This window comes from Oncorhynchus masou, chromosome 31, assembly GCF_036934945.1.
Source record: "Oncorhynchus masou masou isolate Uvic2021 chromosome 31, UVic_Omas_1.1, whole genome shotgun sequence".
NCBI classification, from domain to species: domain Eukaryota; kingdom Metazoa; phylum Chordata; class Actinopteri; order Salmoniformes; family Salmonidae; genus Oncorhynchus; species Oncorhynchus masou.
Genome location: NC_088242.1, coordinates 86,511,154 through 86,532,327, shown reverse-complemented (window position 1 = coordinate 86,532,327; position 21,174 = coordinate 86,511,154). Strand labels below are relative to the sequence as shown.

General features: G+C 41.2%; 1 protein-coding gene across 1 annotated transcript in view; it reads right to left on the bottom strand.

The window, feature by feature from the left end:
• LOC135524670 (glutamate receptor ionotropic, NMDA 3B-like) overlaps positions 1-16,394 on the bottom strand; it is a 112,256-nt gene extending 95,862 nt beyond the window's left edge. The window contains exon 1 of the mRNA XM_064952405.1: positions 15,942-16,394. Coding sequence (XP_064808477.1) covers positions 15,942-16,394 — 453 coding nt within the window. The remainder of the gene's footprint in view (positions 1-15,941) is intronic.
• Between the last annotated feature and the right edge of the window lie 4,780 nt (positions 16,395-21,174).

Sequence of the window (21,174 nt, the reverse complement as noted above, 5' to 3'; positions counted from 1 at the left end):
CAATTCAATAATCAATATTGACTTCTCATTAAACTGAAAAGTAGAAGCTATTTATTTCAAAAGATTTTACATTTCTGAGGGGGAGAGGGTCCTGGCTGAAGTACCTAGTCTATTTAAAGACCCCCACTTTAGCATTGATGGGGAAAATTGGACCTCTGGACCTCGCAATGTCTGGACAACGTTTAATTCAAGGGTTGGCATGGATGGTTGTTGCAGAGCAAATTCTGCAATAAACTCACCAAAGAGGGATTATTTAGATTATAGAGGAGGGCAAATGAGGTTGAGTCCAAAAAATTGTGGTCACGACCTTAACAAGAAGAGCTTAACACAACTACAGGTTGGACAATAACAAGGGCGCAGCGGCAAGGCTGCAGGAGAGTCTTTGGCAGGCGAACGAGCCGAATGCAGAATTCAGGGAGCGACGGTGCCTGCCAAAACGCTGTTTGCAGTCAGAGGGGAAGACAATGGATTAGCTCTGAAGTGAGATGCCAGCACACTCCATCTAGCCCTGGTGCTAGACTGGTCTCTCGTTCTCGCTGTGCTGCTTCATCCAACAAAAAAACAGTCAGCTGAATTCATATGCAATGATGCAGAGTGGAGGGCTTCTAAGAGTAATGATAGATCTATAGCCATGCTCTGTGAATCAGAAATAACACAGAGGGGTCTGACAGCGTGACATCGTATTGATTATATTCACTCACTGAGCCATATTGGGGGTCATTTCACAGTCTGACCTGACACCTTTATTTCCTGCACTTGTTTATATGGTTGTAATCGAATAGCGTCTTTGTGATCTATGTCGTCGTGGAAATGGTACTGAGGGGTTCTTGCGAAAAAGTTGTGAAATTAATAGAAAATACAGATATATATATATACAGATATACTCTGTGATGGAAAAAAAATTCACCGAGGGAACATTGGAATATGGGCAAATGAAATACTTTTTGGGGACTGCGTTATAATCTAAGGTTGTTTATCTTGGCAAATGTGCAACAACAGTAGCCAAACAATACCGTGATTGAGTACAGTCTGCCTCTAATGTAAAAAATAATCATAAATCACTCAACAAAAATAATATCTGCAATTCGAGCAATAACCAAAACAAACAGTAGTTGTGCCAGAATGTCCCTGGAAAATTCTATGAATTACATGCTAAGCCACTGATATGAATCTCTTTTTAGTTAGATCTGAGATCAATGCAGCGTTAAGAACAACAAATGGGAGTATTGATTTTTTGGAAACAGCTGATACCATCTAGATCAGTATCAAAACTACACAACTCGGCTTGATTTCAAAGCCCTGATTCCAATAGAAAAATGAATTTTCCCTTCCTCTGACATGTTATTTCAAATGAATTCAAGTTTTGCCACAGTGTCAACATATGCTTTTACAAGCCAAACATAACTTTTATGTGCAGTATTTTCATATTCCTACTACAGTGTATCAAATGTAATACGTCTCTCAGCCATCCCAGTTACTTACTACACATACATTTTCAGCACTGACATACATTGCATTGTGTACAGTACATCATTTGATATAGGTACGCTTATCCCTCTCAGTTAATTTGTTGGTTTAAAAAGCAATTCACAGAAACGCCCAGATGACGAACAGTACCAGTCAAAAGTTTGGACACACCTACTCATTCAAGGGTTTTTCTTTATTTTGATAATTTTCTACATTGTAGAATAATAGTGAAGACATCAAAACTATGAAATAACACATATGAGTAGGTCTCCAACTTTTGACTGGTAGTGTATATTGTAGAATAATAGGGAATAATAGTGGACCAGTCAAAAGTTGAATTAGTAGGTGTGTCCAAACTTTTGACTGGTACTTTCGTCAATAATAGTGAAGACATCAAAACTATGAAATGACACATATGAGTAGGTGCCCAAATTTTTGCCTGTTACTGTATGTTGGACCAAGGGTGTTTGTTTTTTCAGGTCCAAATCAGAGTGGCAGTCCATTGCTTACTGGACTCATGCGTCACTGTCATTGTTAAATGGAGCCACTAGCCTGATGCCAAGACGGGACAGATCCAGTTAGCTCTACTGCTGGCAGACTGTTGAGGGGAAGGCAAACAATGATTAACAACCCTAGGTTTACAGCAGTATCATTACAAGATTATCTTAAAATAAACACACCTTTTTGTCACCAACACGGTCCCCTAGTCCAGTCTGCACCTCCAGCTTGTGTAACAGTGTTGCCTCTGTACCTCTCCCTGCCCCAACCTGGGCTTGAATCAGAGACCCTATGAAAACATCAACAACTGCTTCCACGAAGCATCATTACCATCATTACCTGGGCCGGCAGCCTAGTGGTTAGAGCGTTGGGCCAGTAACTGAAAGGTTGATGAATCGAATCCCTGAGTTGACAAGGTAAAAATCTGTCGTTCTGCCCCTGAACCAGGCAGTTAACCCACTGTTCCTAAGCTGTCTTTGTAAATAATAATTTGTTCTTAACTGACTTGCCTTGTTTAAAAAAAAAAATACCTATCGCTCCACAAAAGCCATATGGGAACCAACTACTTCAAGGTCTCAGAGTGAGTGATGTCACCGATTGAAACACTACTCGTGCGCATTGAAAACTAGCTAGCCACTTTACACTGGTTCCACTCACCTCCCTTTGACCTCTTCCTTCTCCGCAGCAACCCCAGCAATCCCAGCAGCTGGGCAGAGCTCAACTGAGTGATCTGGGTCAACAGCGTCAATGTAAGTGTTGCTTCTGTCCCTCTTCTCGCCCTAACCTGGGCGGACCATCCTCCTCAGTGAATTTCAGAAGAAATAAAAAATATTGAAACAATAAAAAGGTTATCCTTTTTTAGATAAAACTACACTAAATATATTCACGTCACCAAATAATTGATTAAAACACACTGTTTTGCAATGAAGGTCTACAGTAGCCTTCCAGTAGCTAGCTATATTGACTACAACGTGTTAGCGTGTGCAAGGCGGTAATGAATGTGTCACTGTCTGTCACCTTGATTACTCCATTATTTTCTCTTGACCTGTAAACTTTCATTCGTAGGCTAGGTTGAAGCAACCTCATGATGGTTATAGGGAACATTTGAGTATCAAGTCGTAGCCTAAACCTATCGATGTTACATTGAGCTGGTTTAATGGAATATGAATGACAGTCATAAAATATGCTGCTGTAAAAGAAATAAGGCCATGCTCAAGAAATAAGAATGCTCAAAATTATCCTCCCTCATCGTAAATTACACTGGTGCTAAGTACTCTTGGCCATCAATGGCAATTGGTGTGTTTGAGCCCTAACAGACAGCCATTATGGTGAATATGCGTTTGCATAATGAAGAGACAGGAAAGTGACTTCTAAGATTTATATGGTGAACAGTACGTGTATGTATGTGCTTTCTCCTGGAGGCAGAGCATTTTTTTTTTTAATTTTAAATTTATTTAACCAGGCAAGTCAGTTAAGAACAAATTCTTATTTTCAATGACAGCCTGGGAACAGTGGGTTAACTGCCTGTTCAGGGGCAGAACAACAGATTTGTACCTTGTCAGCTCGGGAGTTTGAACTCGCAACATTCCGGTTACAAGTCCAACGCTCTAACCACTAGGCTACCCTGCCACCCCAGTGTGAGCAGCATGTGAGCAGAGTTGAGCGATTAGAACTTGTGTATTGCTCTGGTGCTCCATCCTTTACAACCGCCCTGCTAAAAATTGCTCTGTGCTCACAGCTTGTGTGCATATCACAGAAAGAAATATAAAATCGCTCCATTCACTAAAATCTCTAATTAACCAACACCCATCTATTTTTGTGATGACTTGGACCTACCATTTAGTTTTGAAGTATTGAAACCAAACCATATGGATTTGAATGAAAAGTATTTGCATAAACATGAAAATGTGAATGTAAGAAGCGCACAATTTCAAATAGGCCACATGTCATATTAAACAGCATATAAACACTATAAATAGGTTACATGTCATATTAAACAGCATGCAAACACTCTAAATAGGTTACATGTCATATTAAACAGCATGTAAACACTCTAAATAGGTCACATGTCATATTAAACAGCATGTAAACACTCTAAATAGGTTACATGTCATATTAAACAGCATGTAAACACTCTCAATAGGTTACATGTCATATTAAACAGCATATAAACACTGTAAATAGGCCACATGTCATATTAAACAGCATATAAACACTATAAATAGGCTACATGTCATATTAAACAGCATATAAACACTATAAATAGGCTACATGTCATATTAAACAGCATATAAACACTATAAATAGGCTACATGTCATATTAAACAGCATATAAACACTCTAAATAGGCCACATGTCATATTAAACAGCATATAAACACTATAAATAGGTTACATGTCATATTAAACAGCATATAAACACTATAAATAGGTTACATGTCATATTAAACAGCATATAAACACTATAAATAGGCTACATGTCATATTAAACAGCATGTAAACACTATAAATAGGTTACATGTCATATTAAACAGCATATAAACACTATAAATAGGTTACATGTCATATTAAACAGCATATAAACACTATAAATAGGTTACATGTCATATTAAACAGCATATAAACACTATAAATAGGTTACATGTCATATTAAACAGCATATAAACACTCTAAATAGGTTACATGTCATATTAAACAGCATATAAACACTATAAATAGGTTACATGTCATATTAAACAGTATATAAACACTCTCAATAGGTTACAAGTCATATTAAACAGCATGTAAACATTAAATAGTCAGGAGCTAGACAGGGAGCCTAAAATTAATGATTTAGGCTATTTAATTTCAATTATTTCAAGGCTATGGCCTACAAAGAAAAACAAGCATTTGTGAGTGCGACACAATAGGCTGGTTGGGACATAAAGAGCTCAGCATTTAAACAACATTTCATCGTATTAAATCGGCAGTCAATAAATTGAGCACATAGGCTGTGACTAACTTAGAATGAAATTCAAATTAAACAAAAAATTACTTAATAGTGCCTTTGAATTCATTTTTAAAATTCATTTTTAGAAACATGAGTTTGGACAGTCTGTGGCTTCAGGCTTTTATCTGGAAATGTGCATGTACACTCTGGCCCAGCTAATGTTGCTTGCCTCAATTCTGATTTGTGCTCTGATATCTGTTTCACTGAAATCTGCTCTCGTAAAAGCCTGGGTTTTCTGCACGTTAACACTAGAAGTTTATTACCTAAATCGATCAATTGGAAGTGTGGGTTCACAGCTCCAATTCACCAAGTCTGTCCCCAAACAATTTGATTTGCTGGTTTTAAGCATTAAACTTTCAAATAGCTCTTTGTTGACTGTTGCTGGGCACTATCATCCTCCACCAGCACCGGCCTGTACCCTACCTGCCCTAAGCTTTTTCCTGGTCCCTTAAACTAAGTCTGAATTCGTCCTGCTAGGTGACCTAAACTGGGACATGCTTTATCCACCTGACCAAGTCCTAAATCTTTCTCAGATTATTACAAATCCCACAAGGCATGACTCAAAACACCCAGAAAAAGCTACTCTCCTCGATGTTATCCTCAAAAATAAACCTGATAGATATCAGTCTGGTGTTTTCTGTAATGACCTTAGTGATCACTGTTTTACAGCAGGTGTTCGTAATGGCTACTCAGTGAAAGACCTGTCCTGATTTGTCATAGACACTTGCTAATAAACATTCATGAGCAAGCCTTCCTTCATGACCTGGCCTCTGTAAATTGGTATAGAATCAGCTTGATCCCCTCTGTCGAAGACTCTTGGACCTTCTTTTTTTTATATCTTCAGTAGTATTGTTAACAAACACGCCCCCATAAAGAAAATGAGAATGAAAAAAACAGGTTCAGCCCCTGGTTCGACCGTGATCTTACAGAGTTATTCCACCTCAAAAATTGCATTTGGCAATGTTGCGTGCTAAATGCTACGCAAAATGCTAAGCTAGCTTGCAATACTCTTACACAAATGCTTGATTTGCTATGGTTCAAAAGCATATTTTGAAAATCTGAGATGACAGTGTTGTTAAGAAAAGGCTAAGCTTGAGAGCAGGCATATTATTTTCATTTCATTTGCGATTTTCAGAAATCGTTAACGTTGCGTTATGCTAATGAGCATGAGGCTGTATTCACGATCCCGGATCCGGGATGGGTAGTATCAAGAGGTTTAACTCCATAATATCGACCGAAACATGGCAAACGTTGTTTAGAATCAATCCTCAAGGTGTTTTTTCACATATCTCTTCATTGATATGCCGTTCGTGGAAGCCTGCTTTCGTCTCAGAATCCCATGGAAAAATACCAGCAGCTGAAAATGACGCACCAATTTTGACGGAGGACACCGGGTGGACACCTGGTAAATGTAGTCTCTTATGGTCAATCTTCCAATGATATGCCTACAAATACGTCACAATGCTGCAGACACCTTGGGGAAACGATAGATAGGGCAGGCTCATTCCTCTCGCATTCACAGCCATATAAGGAGACAATGGAAAACAGAGCCTCAAAAATCCTGCTCATTTCCTGGTTGCAGTTTCATCTTGGTTTTGCCTGTAGCTCCTGTTCTAGGGCACCCACAGACAATATCTTTGCAGTTCTGGAAAATTCAGAGTGTTTTCTTTCCAAAGCTATCAATTATATGCATAGTCGAGCATCTTTTTGTGACAAAATATCTTGTTTAAAATGGGAACATTTTTCATCCAAAAATGAAATAGCGCCCCCAGAGTTTCAAGAGGTTAACCTTGTTCGGAACACCTCCAAAACAAAGGTCATGTGGTTTGGTAAGAAGAATGCCCCTCTCCCCACAGGTGTGATTACTACCTCTGATGGTTTAGAGCTTGAGGTAGTCACCTCATACAAGTACATGGGAGTATGGCTAGACTGAACACTGATTTTCTCTCAGCACATATCAAAGCTGCAGGCTAAGGTTAAATCTAGACTTGGTTTCCTCTGTCGTAATTGCTCCTCTTTCACCCCAGCTGCCAAACTAACGCTGATTCAGATGACCATCCTACCCATGCTAGATTACGGAGACATAATTTATAGATAGATAGGTAAGGGTGCTCTCGAGCGGCTAGATGTTCTTTTCCATTAGGCCATCATATTTTCCACCAATGCTCCTTATAGGACATATCACATCACTTCTGCAAACTGGTCATCTCTGTATACCCGTCGCCAGACCCACTGGTTGATGCTTATTTATAAAACCCTCTTAGGCCTCACTCCTCCCTATTTGAGATACCTACTGCAGCCCTCATCCTCCACATACAACACCCGTTCTGCCAGTCACATTCTGTTAAAGGTCCCCAAAGCACATATATACCTGGGTCGCTCGTCTTTTCAGTTCGCTGCAGCTAGCGACTGGAAACACTCAAACTGGACAGTTTTATCTCAATTTCTTCATTCAAAGACTTAATCATGGACACTCTTACTGACAGTTGTGGCTGCTTTGAGTGATGTATTGTTGTCTCTACCTTCTTGCCCTTTGTGCTGTTGGCTGTGCCCAATAATGTTTGTACCATGTTTTGTGCTGCTACCATGTTGTGCTGCTGCCATGTTGTGTTGCTACAGTACCGTGTTGTTGTCATGTTGTGTTGCTACCATGCTGTGTTGTTGTCTTAGGTCTCTCTTTGTGTAGTGTTGTGTTGTCTCTCTTGTAGTGATGTGTTTTGTCCTATATTTAGTATTTCATTTCTTTTTCTTTTTAATCACAGCCCCCGTCCCCGCAGGAGGCCTTTTTCTTAGTGGTAGGCCGTCATTGTAAATAAGAATTTGTAATGTTTTTTTAAAGCTTGATGGTGCCTGGAGCGCGGGACAGCAGCGGAGAATACCCTCTACACACATGCATAGCCACTGAGGATGCTAAACACCCTTTTGATCACTCTTGCAAGACTGGGCAGAGATGCAGAGTTTTTATTTATTTTTCTATCGGTACGGTAGGCCTAAAGGTTTTTAGGCAAAACAACCTAATCAAAGCGGAACGCTCCTTGAACGTGGGAATATACCAGGCCTATTGTGCCAAAATCAATTAAGGCCTATTGTGTAGATAATATAACAAAAATGAATGAAAGGTTTAAGAGATCAGATTTTTAGTTTATGAATACTTTGCTACAATGACGCATTTAGTTATCTATCCACCTCGTTCCTTTCTTTTAACATGTTTTCGGGATATGTGTCTTTTCAGATTCAACAATGATTATTTAGTTGTGGACACTACATCACCACACTCCCTCTCTTGGTCCTCATCTTTGTAAGTCACCTTGATATAGCACCTGTGTGTTTTATCAGTTTCTTTATGAAAATATTCAGCGAACTCCATGACAGTAGCTAAAGCAAGGGGCTAAAGCAGCACACAAGTAGGATACAAATGCATGCTGGGCCGGGCATGTCCTGAGCTCGTGGAGTGAGTGCCACTGGAGCAAATTGGTACAGACGAGAAGGCCGCTCCAGCTTTTAGGAATCTTACTCTGCGCTCCAGCCAAATTGGGAACGCTCCGCTCCTCGCTCCAGCTCCGTTCCTCACGCCAGCTCCATTCCAGCTCCACTCCACTCACATACTCTGCCTGGAGGAAAGGGAAATGGAGCTACTATATATGTCAGCATATTCTGAATCCCATTTCTCATGTTTTCTAACACCCATCCCTGAGGTCTGCTAAAGCCTCTTAGTGTGAACAGCAACGCCTCTTATTGGTGGGGGAAATAGCAAACAGAAATAGGTCAAAGTTCAGATGCTGCCCAAATAGGAATGCGCCTCTGAAACGAATAGAAGAATCAGGGGTGTCAAACCAGGTCCGCTCTCTTTAATCACCTTTGCTAGACATTTGTGAACCAAATCCCCTTTGATGACTCATCTCCTCTAGTTCTGCTGTGGCAAAGTCTTGGGGAAGGGGGAGTTTTAATCGTCTTGCTCCCTGCCCTTTGTCCCTTGAGCGGAAACTGGACCCGCGGTATGAAAGGAAGGCCTCTATCTGTGGTGCTCAGGAGTCTACTGACTCAGACCTTTTTCCTCTAATGCACTGGCCTGCCTTGACTTCCACCACTGCAAGCCCAACTTCTGCTGTTGACAGCAAAGCCCGGATTGGGCGGTAAAGAAACACATTGACACAAAAGAGCTTTCACACCAGAGCTTTACCCCTTATTTAACAAAGCAGTCAAGAATCTCACTAAAGATAATCCCAATTAAATGTTACACTCAAGTAAGTTGCATAAGGAGGAAAGTTAACCTCTCTGAAAGTTGTGCCTTTGCCCTCTATCATTGGGATGGAGCAAGATATTTATTTGAACCCTCAGGCAAAATCCATTTCTCTCCAATATGTGTTTCTCTGCAAACTCATCTGTAAATATTTCTCTGGGGCAGACGATTCATTAAGCGTAACGACCTACTGAGAAAATGCCTAGTGCTGAACCACTGAGAAATAAGATTAAATGAGATTCTAGAATTATGAAGCAAAGGGGGGCAAATTGCTGAATATTTTTGAGAATCAATCCACTTGGCCCAACCGCAGCAGAAAAAGGCACCATGACAGTTAATGTCTCAGGAGTTCTCAAATGAGAACATGGCATGATTACTGTTAATGCTGTTTGCATTAGAGGTACATCACAGCTTGGTATCACAACCGGCTGTGATTGGGAGTCCCATAGGGCAGCGCACAATTGGCCCAGCGTCGTCCGGGTTTGGCTGGGGTAGGCGGTCATTGTAAATAAGAATTTGTGCTTAACTGACTTGCCTAGTTAAATAAAAGCTAAATTTAAAAAATAAAAGGACTTGGTACCTACTGTGATATTAGCTTAATCATTGTGCAATATTAACAAACCATTTATAACCAACACATAAAACTGGCAACGTTAATTGCCTGTCACTCTCACTATGACCATTTCCATTGAGCAAATAATTAGGGGTTTAGCTCTACAGTTAAGAGCAGCCACAATCATGTCTGCTTGCCACAAACAACAGCAAATCTTCAAACAGATTACAGGGTTTTGATAGCGATTCACTTTTAAAGCTTGGAAACATGCTGCGCCTCACATCTCAAGTGATGATCGGTTCATTTATAAGCACGCTTGCATTACAAGTGCAGTCGGCAAACTCCCCGGGGAAAGCAAAGTATGACAACCTCAGTTTGCAAGACCTCACCATGCTTGTTAAAGCAAACATTTCACCAGAACAGCAGGGACCATCTTTCAGCTTAATCCACTCACAGAGCCCATAGTTCTATCTCAGTGTCTGATCTAAAGTAGACTCGGCTCTAGGCACTAATATGCATCTCAAAGGAGCTGGAAGCCAGCCAATCCCCCCTTTCTAATAAGGCATTGTGTTCTACAAGCCCTCTATATTACTCACTGTCATCAATTTTTTGTTACACAACATGCGCCACAGTGCAGACCAATGAGAGCTTTTAGACTGATTGGCAGACTGAAGAAGGCAAGGGAGAGGAACTTTATTGTGTCTAAGATCCCCATCTCTGCTCTTCCCCATGCATGTAATGCCATTCCCATACCAGCATCACACTTTTTACAGGATTGAAAGGCTCTTTGTGTCGCCTTTATATTGTGTGAAACACAATGTATACAATACTGAACATAGCATATGACCTACATACAACTATGACATGTAGACATTGAATAAATTATATCTTGGCACAGGGATCATCCTTTTTTTCAGTCATTTTAGATGCAGAGTAAGACATCAAAGGCTATGTCATTAACCCATCAGTGTTTCCCAACTCCTCCAGTACCCCCAAAAGCACATTTTTGTTGCTGTAGCCCTGGACAAGCACATGTGATTCTATTTGTGTCTAAGTGTCTTTGTCCGGGGCGACAACACATTTTCTTTTATTGCACTTCCCAACATGCATTACAACAAAATGTATGGGCAAAACAACCTGGCTAAACAACGTTAGCTGACATGGGCTAGTTGATCTGTACATTTCTGAGAAGTTATAAATATCTCTCCGAGTGGAGCTAATGGACTCATCAGGGCCTTAGATAAACTCTACATATCGGTATCGGATGATAATTCCACCGGTAATCGATATTCAATAGAATGAAAAAAGAGAACCTCATACTTATCTGTACACTTGCAGCCATTCTCATGATATGTCATTAATTTCACGATGTAAGAAATCAACACTTGAAGCATACAGTATTTCTTCGACAATTGCTCTTTTGGATAGCAATTTACTAGAATTCAGAGTGGAAAAATGTAACGTATTAATTTCCCATGCGTAAAACAGTACATTAGCAGATATCGGTGTTGGTAAGTTTTGTCCCCCCCCAAAAAATCGGAATTGGACCCCCAAAAACATATTGGTCGGGCTCTAGACATGACTCCTGCAATACTACTCATGTAATTTCATGGCACATTTCTGAACACTGTCATGACACAGAGGGATTTACTGGGCAGTTGACTTGTTGGCTAACCATGAAGGTGTGGCCATTAATGCTCACTGCTGTGTGTCATGACACAGAGGGATTTACTGGGCAGTTGACTTGTTGGCTAACCATGAAGGTGTGGCCATTAATGCCCACTGCTGTGTGTCATGACACAGAGGGATTTACTGGGCAGTTGACTTGTTGGCTAACCATGAAGGTGTGGCCATTAATGCCCACTGCTGTGTGTCATGACACAGAGGGATTTACTGGGCAGTTGACTTGTTGGCTAACCATGAAGGTGCGGCCATTAATGCCCACTGCTGTGTGTCATGACATTGTAAAATTGTTGTCATGAATGATTCTGACACGTTTCATGTCCTGCTGATCATAGCATTATGAGGCAGAATCTAGTGAATTGGTATTAAACACTCCAGGTGGGTGGACTGTGTGTGAGTTCCACCTTCCATCTCTTTCCCCATTCAGTCAAGTGATAATTTAAAAGTCTGTTAAGGAACCCTCCAAAGCGATTTTAATGGGCAGACATTAAACAAGACAAATGTGTGCTCTTTTCCCTCCCTACTCTAAGATTTAGTGTGATTTTTTTCCTTTAAATATGTTAGAGTACCTTCCTTGTGATTTAAGCCGTCTGAAACTGGTAAGGCCTGTACAGCACATGAAGACACACTGACGGAGCAACTACGCACATGTCAGGATAGGAGCATCAACAGTTGAAAGACAAGCACAGTACCGTGTGGCAACAAACACTCACACGGAAACAAACACCCACAACTCAAAAGTGAAACCCAGGCTACCTAAGTATGATTCTCAATCAGAGACAACTAACGACACCTGCCTCTGATTGAGAACCATACTAGGTTGAACTCAAAACCTCAACATAGAAAAACACACATAGACTGCCCACCCCAACTCACACCCTGACCGTACTAAATAAAGACAAAACAAAGGAAATAAAGGTCAGAACGTGACAGGGTGCGGGGGTACCGATTAGTCGAGGTAATTGAGGTAATATGTATACTAACGTTCAAAAGTTTGGGGTCACTTAGAAATGTCCTTGTTTTTAAAAGAAAAACTATTTTTTTGGTCCAATAAAATAGCATCAAATTGATCAGAAATACAGTGCAGACATTGTTAATGTTGTAAATGACCTCTGTCCAGTGTCTGTGTTCTTTTGCCCATCTCAATCTTTTTTTTTATTGGCCAGTCTGAAATATGGCCTTTTCTTTGCAACTCTGCCTAGAAGGCTAGCATCCCGGAGTCGCCTCTTCACTGTTGACATTGAGACTGGTGTTTTGAGGGTACTATTTAATGAAGCTGCTAGTTGAGGACTTGTGAGCCGTCTGTTTCTCAAACTAGACACTCTAATGTACTTGTCCTCTTGCTCAATTGTGCACCGGGGCCTCCCACTCTTTCTATTCCGGTTAGAGACGGTTTGTGCTGTTCTGTGAAGGGAGTAGTACACAGCGTTGTACGAGATCTTCAGTTTCTTGGCAATTTCTCTCATGGAATTAGCCTTCATTTCTCAGAACAACTATAGACTGACGAGCTTCAGAAGAAAGGTCTTTGTTTCTGGCCATTTTGAGCCTGCAATCGAACCCACAAATGCTGATGCCCCAGATACTCATCTAGTCTAAAGAAGGCCAGTTTTATTGCTTCTTTAATCAGAACAACAGTTGTCAGCTGTGCTAACATAATTGCAAAAGGGTTTTCTAATGATCAATTATCCTTTTAAAATTATAAACTTGGATTAGCTAACACAATGTGCCATTGGATCACAGGAGTGATGGTTGCTGATAATGGGCCTCTGTACGCTTATGTAGATATTCCATTAAAAAAATCAACCTTTTACAGCTACAGTAGTCATTTACAACATTAATAATGTCTACACTGTATTTCTGATCAATTTGATGCGATTTTAACAGACAAAAAACTTGATTTTCCTTTTAAAAAACAAGGACATTTCTAAGTGACCCCACACTTTTGAACGGTAGTGTACATGTAGGTAGAGTTAAAGTGACTATGCATAGATAATAAACAGCGAGTAGCAGCAGGGTAAAAGAGCGGTCTGTGTAGCCCTTTAATTAGCTGTTCAAGAGTCTTATGGCTTGGAGGTAGAAGCTGTTAAGAAGCCCTTTGGACCTAGACTTGGCTCTCCAGTACCGCTTGCCATGCGGTAGCAGAGAGAACAGTCTATGACTAGTGGAGGGTGGAGGCACAGACATACAGCTAAAGGTGTGCTTTTATCTAGAATCCTTATTTGCTACATCCACTTTGGGACTTAAAATTAAGCAAATACCCATTGCATCTTGAAGAATATAACTTCATATAAATGTCTCATGAGCTTAGTTCAACTGTCGTACCCCATCAGAACCCAAAATAAAAGCTTGTTTTACTCCAATGTTTGCAAATAATATAAATGTAAACAAATAATATCTAGCCTCAAAACAGGGTTAAAACTATAATGTTGATATCAATGATGGTCAGTCCTTGCATCCATAGCTGTCTATGAATTTGAGAGTGGTTACAGGGTACAGGCCCATCCCTCAGCTTTTTACCTAAACAGAGGCAGGTTAAACAGAGGCGGGTTTCATAAAGTTGCTTTCCCTCCTCTCCTTTATCTACACTGATATGAAAAAGCAGGATAGGTGGAAGCAACATGGAGGACACTTACTGCCCATTTGCGTAGACAGCTGTCCAGTTCTTTCATGTTAGTGCCGATAAGGAAAAAAGGGAAGCACCCATTGACGAGAGAGAAACCGAGAGACAGAGAGAGACAATGAGAGGGTGACAGGCCCGACAGACAGAAAGAGACAGAGAACAACCATAAGAGAGCCACAGCTAGAGACTCCTGCTGGAACTGCCAGAGTGAGCTCTCTGAGAAATCATGCTATGGCAGGCTGCCTGACTGACTGACTGGCTGACTGACTGGGGTGGCTCAGCTGGTGGTGTGGAACTGTCACCATTATTCAGGAGTATCTTAAACCTGGGACAGGTGCATTAGATACAGCATGACAGGCCTGCAGGGTCAGACAGAGACTGCCAGAGCCCAGCCAAACCCCCTGTCATCTCATGCGGTGCTGATCAAACTCTCTGAAAGACAGGGCAGGATGCAACATTAGCCATTGTTGTGGTGTGATCTTGATTTTGATGGCAAAATGAATACAAAATGAGACAAGAGTGCAAGCTTTCAATCCGTGTAGGCATACTGTAACTGCACTTCACAGTTTTGTGTCTCAAACTCTAACTCCTGCCCTGCTTTCTCTCTCAGATTTGAGGGTAAGCTCTCCCCAAGAATTCCCGAGCTTGCAGTGATCAAAAGGAATCGTATCATTTGCAAGATGTATGTGCGAATCCTCTCCCTTGCATGCCAAGGGGAATAGCAATACCAACTCCACTTACACTGTGAAATCATACATATTTTCAGAGACATTTTGAATGAAAGATGGTGAAATTCTCTCAAGTACACGGCCTTGTCCCTTATCAACAAGGCGAATGAACAATGTCATGGTCTCTCTAGAAGTTACCGATATGCAACATTTTGAGGGAAATCATTGCGGAGCCTTTTTACCATGACAGTCACGTTGCTTCACATTGCTCCGAAGTCTCAGACGTTCTATAATATGCAGATGGCAGTGTGTGTAGGTAGGTAAAAAAAAGTCATTGTCAAGTCATTGTGAAAATAAGAATGTGTTCTTAACTGGCTTGCCTAGTTAAATAAAGCTAAAATAAAAAATGAATTGTCATATGTAAAAATGTAGAAGGATAATCTAGGTTTTAGAAGAAAACAAACAAATACTCTGCCTTCGGATGACGCCTCTTCTGTTGCTGATTAGCTGTAGCTCATTCCATGTCACCAAGAAGATTCATATAGGGCGAATCAATAACCATTACTAGTGAGTCTGCGGTGGACAACAGCATTTCACACAGCACAATGAGCACATAATCACATTATGGCCCAAATGCAAACATATACATTGGCAATGTATTCTGCTCACTTATAAATGAGAAACGAATGGCTTCAGGACGGAATGGAAAGTATAGCCTATGATGGAAATACTTTTTGGATTACAACCAGTGCCCTCTCGCACAGTGCTCTTCCGCGACAGACCTTGTATGTGATCAGTTCAACAAGTGCACATACTTTTGAATAAAATCTCCCTTGACAACGAAATGTCAGATTCAGAGGGAAAATGTCATATTATAAGGACCAAAACCTATGACACTGGGGGTAGAAATCGAAAAAGGCAAGTTGGAGAGACAAAATAGTGGCTACTCGGCATAAGACTACTGCAACTGTATTCACGTGCTCTTTTCATAATATATATATATATCCACACATGTATTATATAAAGCTAGATCTCCAGAAAACCATGTTAACTGCACATACTACCCTAGTTTTCGATTGGGGGGGGGTGAATGCTGCGTGACACTTTTTGCGCACACTGGCACAACATAACGCACAGATAGACATATGAATTGCCAAAGTTACCTGACAACAAACACTGTATAGACAACTTAATCTGTGACATAACTGCATGTAAATGCGTTACCTGTGTTTTCAGAGGCTCTCCGTATTCAATGATGCTTATAAAAGGTATTTCCAAAAATGAAGCCATAAATTCCACTTGTACGATCTCTTCCTGGGTCTGGGGGAAGGCGAGCACAGCGGAGACCCCCTGAACAACGATAGCCTGACAAACACACCTGAAAAGGGACTCGGGGTCTCCTTTTGCTGGCTCTTGGGGAACCACTTCCAGGCTCAGGTTGAAAGGTAGAAAGTTGTCCCCAGTTTGAGCGAGACCGGCGAGGGCGCGGTTCAGGGCAGCCTGCACCCTGGCCGTCTGGCGGGTGGGCAGAAGGGCACCAAGGCGCACGGTGTTTCCTATCTGCGCCAGAATGTGACACGGCTGGGGATGGAGGTGACAAGGGTCGATGTAGAACTGTAGAATGACTTGGAATCCAAAGTAAAAGTATGCCAATAATCTTGAGAAGATTAAATTCATCCTGCTGCGCTCTCAAACAGAATGAGGTATTGTCAGAAGATAGCATCGCTTGCCTTATTTCCTTCTTCCTTTTTCTTTGCTGTATGGTCCTTTATTCCTTTTGTTGACGATTATATGACCAGTGATCTACAGATGGAGTTACATTGAGAATGTGTGACTACGAGAAGGGGAGGGGGTGCACGATGGAAAGGCGGAGATACCACTGGACTGTCATCCTCGGAGAACACTAGCGGAACAGCAGTTGCGATGCGGGAGTATTGGAAGGGTTATTGGCAAATGAAGACACCTACGTGTTGCCAACATGAAAACAATGCTAACATTTGTTTATTTCGAACTTGCACCTTTTTACTTACTAGCTTTAGTAAAAAGTGAAACCACCTCATTAAATAACTCTCATTAACCAGATGTATAATAAACAGCCTATGTGAAAAAGATTTGGGGTGGCATTCATTTAATACATCAACCTGAAACTGTTGCTCTCAATTCCAAATGTATTTACACAAATGCCTCCCGGCATCAAAGCTCGTGCTCAGGATCTATTTTTTTAATGAATGTCCAAAAAGAGGTGTGACACTCCTGAGAGTGAGCAAGTGATTGGACCAAAAAGCAGAATTGCGCAGGCGTCGGATGACTTGGCACGCGCAGAGGACATGGGTAAATAAATCTCCATGGTAAATCGGCTTTTAAACCCAGGATAAAATACAGTCTCAGCTGGAGAGAGGCCAAACTAACTTTGGGAAACTGCACTGAATCAACCTGAACAGTTCCTTTGAGTTGTTTTTATTTGTTACCGCCAAGTCACAAATTGGAGTCCATGGGCTATGAGTGTCTTGAAATAAAAGCACAATCTAAACGCATCCTATGGAACTGATTTTGATATAGCTATACATGCGTGTCAATGTGTGTATAATTACATATAACACACCAGGTAGGCTATAACAGGTGCACTTACAATGTAATTTCAATTACGATTTGAAGTTGGACCTTTATAGTCAAAGTTTATGTTGAAATACATTATGAAATAGACATAGTCATTGTATATCAGCAATAGACTTGATGCACATATTTTAATATTTTAAAGGCCTCCATTTTATGGAAATGGTGAAAAATATCTAGCAGCACTATCATCTATGTGACTGTAATTTGGTTATGAGAAGCAACACATATTTATGTGGATTGCTTTGTGAGGCGTTCTTGAACTGTTAATATCATGGTGCTCAAAACAAGGATTTATGGTACTGAATGAATGCAAAGACAAGGCGCTGTAAACAAACATTCCAGAAAATCAAATATTCAGACTATGTTAATTACTACCAGTCAATACCAGCACCAATTAAAAACCCTGTGTAGATAAAACAGATAGGCTTACTGAATGAACTCTTGACATTTCACTAGAAGAATATTGGCCCACCAATTGGCATGATTTCAAAAACATTTTTTAACCAATGTCATTAACCAGAATAGCTTACTGATACTACCGTAACATTGTCAGAGGCTAGAGAAGAGGGTTGTTTGGTTTATATAGGCCTCCTGTGGGATTACTGGGAATAAAATACATTTAACAAAAACCTTCAAACACTTATTTTTACAAGTGTTTATTTTTCAGCTTTATAATTTCCAAACACAATCAACCAAGAAGTGTTAAAAAGTTCTGTCACTAACCACGTTTCCATCCAGTCATTTCATGCAGATGAATTATTTTCCTGGCTGATGGAAACATTAAATCCCGGTAGAATTGTATAAATGCTGATAGACAATTTGCTTGTTTGACATAGTGAGATATTTTTATGGAAGTTAAATTAATTATGCGAGAAATTACGGTGGAAACGCCTTTATGTGCAAATATTGATCTAGCCTAATAACCATCATATCAAAGTAAACGTGGAGTCACGTGATTATATGATGCGTGGTATATGGAGCCAGATAGCTGCCAAAAGGTTTAATGTACATATCCTTAGGATTGTAAGAAAATCCCTGCATAAAACATGAAATGTAAACGTGAAATTTGATCTGTAAACATACAAACACCATGTTACGATTACAGACTAACATTTTAGGCTTGAACCAATCTTGTTGTTGCAATTCTGACGTACAATAATACCTTTCAGAGTTTTAGCAGTTTCATCTCACCAACAAACAAAAAACATACACCAAACGGCCTGTGACGAGTGAAACACTAACAAGCATAACACAGTATAAAAAAAATCGGAAGTCAGGGAAACTGGAAATAGGTATCCTGCACGTTTTCAAGTTTTCAAGTTAAAAGATGGCATCAACAGATATGGCAGCTCTGCTTCTAGCTCCTAAGAATTGTTGCAGTATTTTGTTTTTGTGTGTATTATTTCTTACATTATTAGCCCACAATTGTTTTTTGTGTTATTACATACAGCCCGAAAGAACTTTTGGATATCAGAGTAGCTGTAACTAGCCAGCATTACAACCAGGAATACGACTTTCCCGAATTGGATCCTTTGTTCGTATCCCCAGGGCAATTTAACTTTTCCAGAGGCTGCTCCAAAACACCGCCGGTGGAGAAGAGGTATTCAGAGTGGACTTCTAGTCCAACTCAGGAGGAGTGCACACCATCCACCACTTCAGAGTATATTACTCACTAATGTTCAGTCTCTGGATAATAAAGTAGACAAGCTCAGGCCGAGGATTTCCTTTCAGAGAGACATCAGGGATTGTAACATACTCTGTTTCACATAAACATGGCTCTCTCGGGATATACAGTCCCCATCCATACAGCCAGCTGGGTTCTCAGTACACCACGCCGACGGGAATAAAGAACTCTCCGGGAAGAAGAAAGGCTGGGGTGTATGTTTAATGATTAACACCATAGTACCCTCCAAGCTCCTCATCAAGCTCGAGACCCTGGGTCTCGACCCCGCCCTGTGCAACTGGGTACTGGACTTCCAGTTATGGACACCAACATCTTGCTTCTGGACAAGCTAAACACCTTCTTCATCCGCTTTGAAGATAACACAGTGGCCGTTGTGAGTAAGACATTTTAAGCCTGTTAACCCTCGCAAGGCTGCCAGCCCAGACGGCATCCCTAGCCGTGTCCTCAGAGCATGCGTAGACCAGCTGGCTGGAGTGTTATCTCCCTATCCCAGTCTGTGGTCCCCACTTGCTTCAAGATGTCAACCATTGTTCCTGTACCCAAGAAAGCAAAGATAACTGAATTAAATGACTACCGCCTCGTAGCACTCACTTCTGTCATCATGAAGTGCTTTGAGAGGCTAGTTAAGGATCATATCACCTCTATCTTACCTGACACCCTAGACCCACTTCAATTAGCTTACCGCCTCAATAGATCCACAGACGATGCAATTATCATGGCACTGCACACTGCCGATCCCATCTGGACAAGAGGAATACCTATGTAAGAATGCTGTTAATTGACTATAGCTCAGCATTTACCACCATAGTACCCTCCAAGCTCATCATTAAGCTTGGGGCCCTGAGTTTGAATCCCGCCCTGTGCAACTGGGTCCTGGACTTCCGGACGGTCCGCCCCCAGGTGGTGAAGGTATGAAACAACACCTCCACTTTGCTGATCCTCAACACCAGGGCCCCACAAGGGTGCGTGCTCAGCCCCCTCCTGTACTTCATGTTCGCCCATGACTGCGTGGCCACGCACGCCTCCAACTCAATCGTCAAGTTTGCAGACTTCAGGGTACATCAGAGGAAGCACGCCCCTATCCACATCGACAGGACCGCAGTGGAGAAGGTGGAAAGTAGGGTTGCACAATATATCGGTGAACATATCAGAATCAGACGATATTAGCTAAAAATGAAAACATCGTTATCGTCCCGATGTCTAGTTTAACGCCAATGTGCAAAACCCATGTCAAAGCTGACGTGCATACCTATATAACGTAGGTACATGACATAATGACGCCATGTAAGATTTTGTAAGATTTTACACGTGCAACACAGCATTCTTAACCAAGCCCACAATGTCTGCTGTGTGGATCGAGCAGTCAACAAGTCTAGCAGACATTTGAAAGAGCAAGACAACTCAAAGGCAAAATTCATTAACACCAAGATAATGGAATTCATTGCTCTTGACAATCAACCATTCTCTGCCATAGGTGATGTTGGCTTTCGCCGACTGGTCAGGCACCGGTACACACTACCAAGTGTGCTATTTTACAGATGTTGCCCTACCTGAGTTACACACGTCACTGCTATTAGCTTCACAACTGACATTTGGACCAGCGATATCAGCCCCATGAGCATGCTGAGTCTGACAGCACAGTGGGTCGTCGAGGATTTCGTAAGTCGTATTGCATGCTCATGAATATGCTGGTTGTCATACCGCTGCTGCCATTTCAATGGCATTTGCGAACATGTTTGAAACTTGGAAACATGAACACACGAGATAGCTCCAATCAAACAACTGACTCAAGAAATAAGCTCTACTGTGCCTGCAGCAGACATGATACCCTCTCATGGCATGGAAATGCCTGCTCAACAAAACTGTCGACACAGGCTGTGAACAAGCGATTTGGTGGCATTATCTCTTTACCATGCTCAATGCTATGTACAAGGACCGCTACTTCGATGCAGACAAGAAACAGGGTTTACGTGAAATGATACATACACAGCTGGACAAGATGGAAACGGACACAGGGACAGTGCACACCGAGGAAGAGAGGCCACGGACAGAGAGCTAAAACTTCACTGCTTGACATGCCTGATGAAATCCTGGTTGAGAATGAAACGACTGAACAAATGAACAACGAAACAGCACAGCAAGTAAGTGAAAGAAATA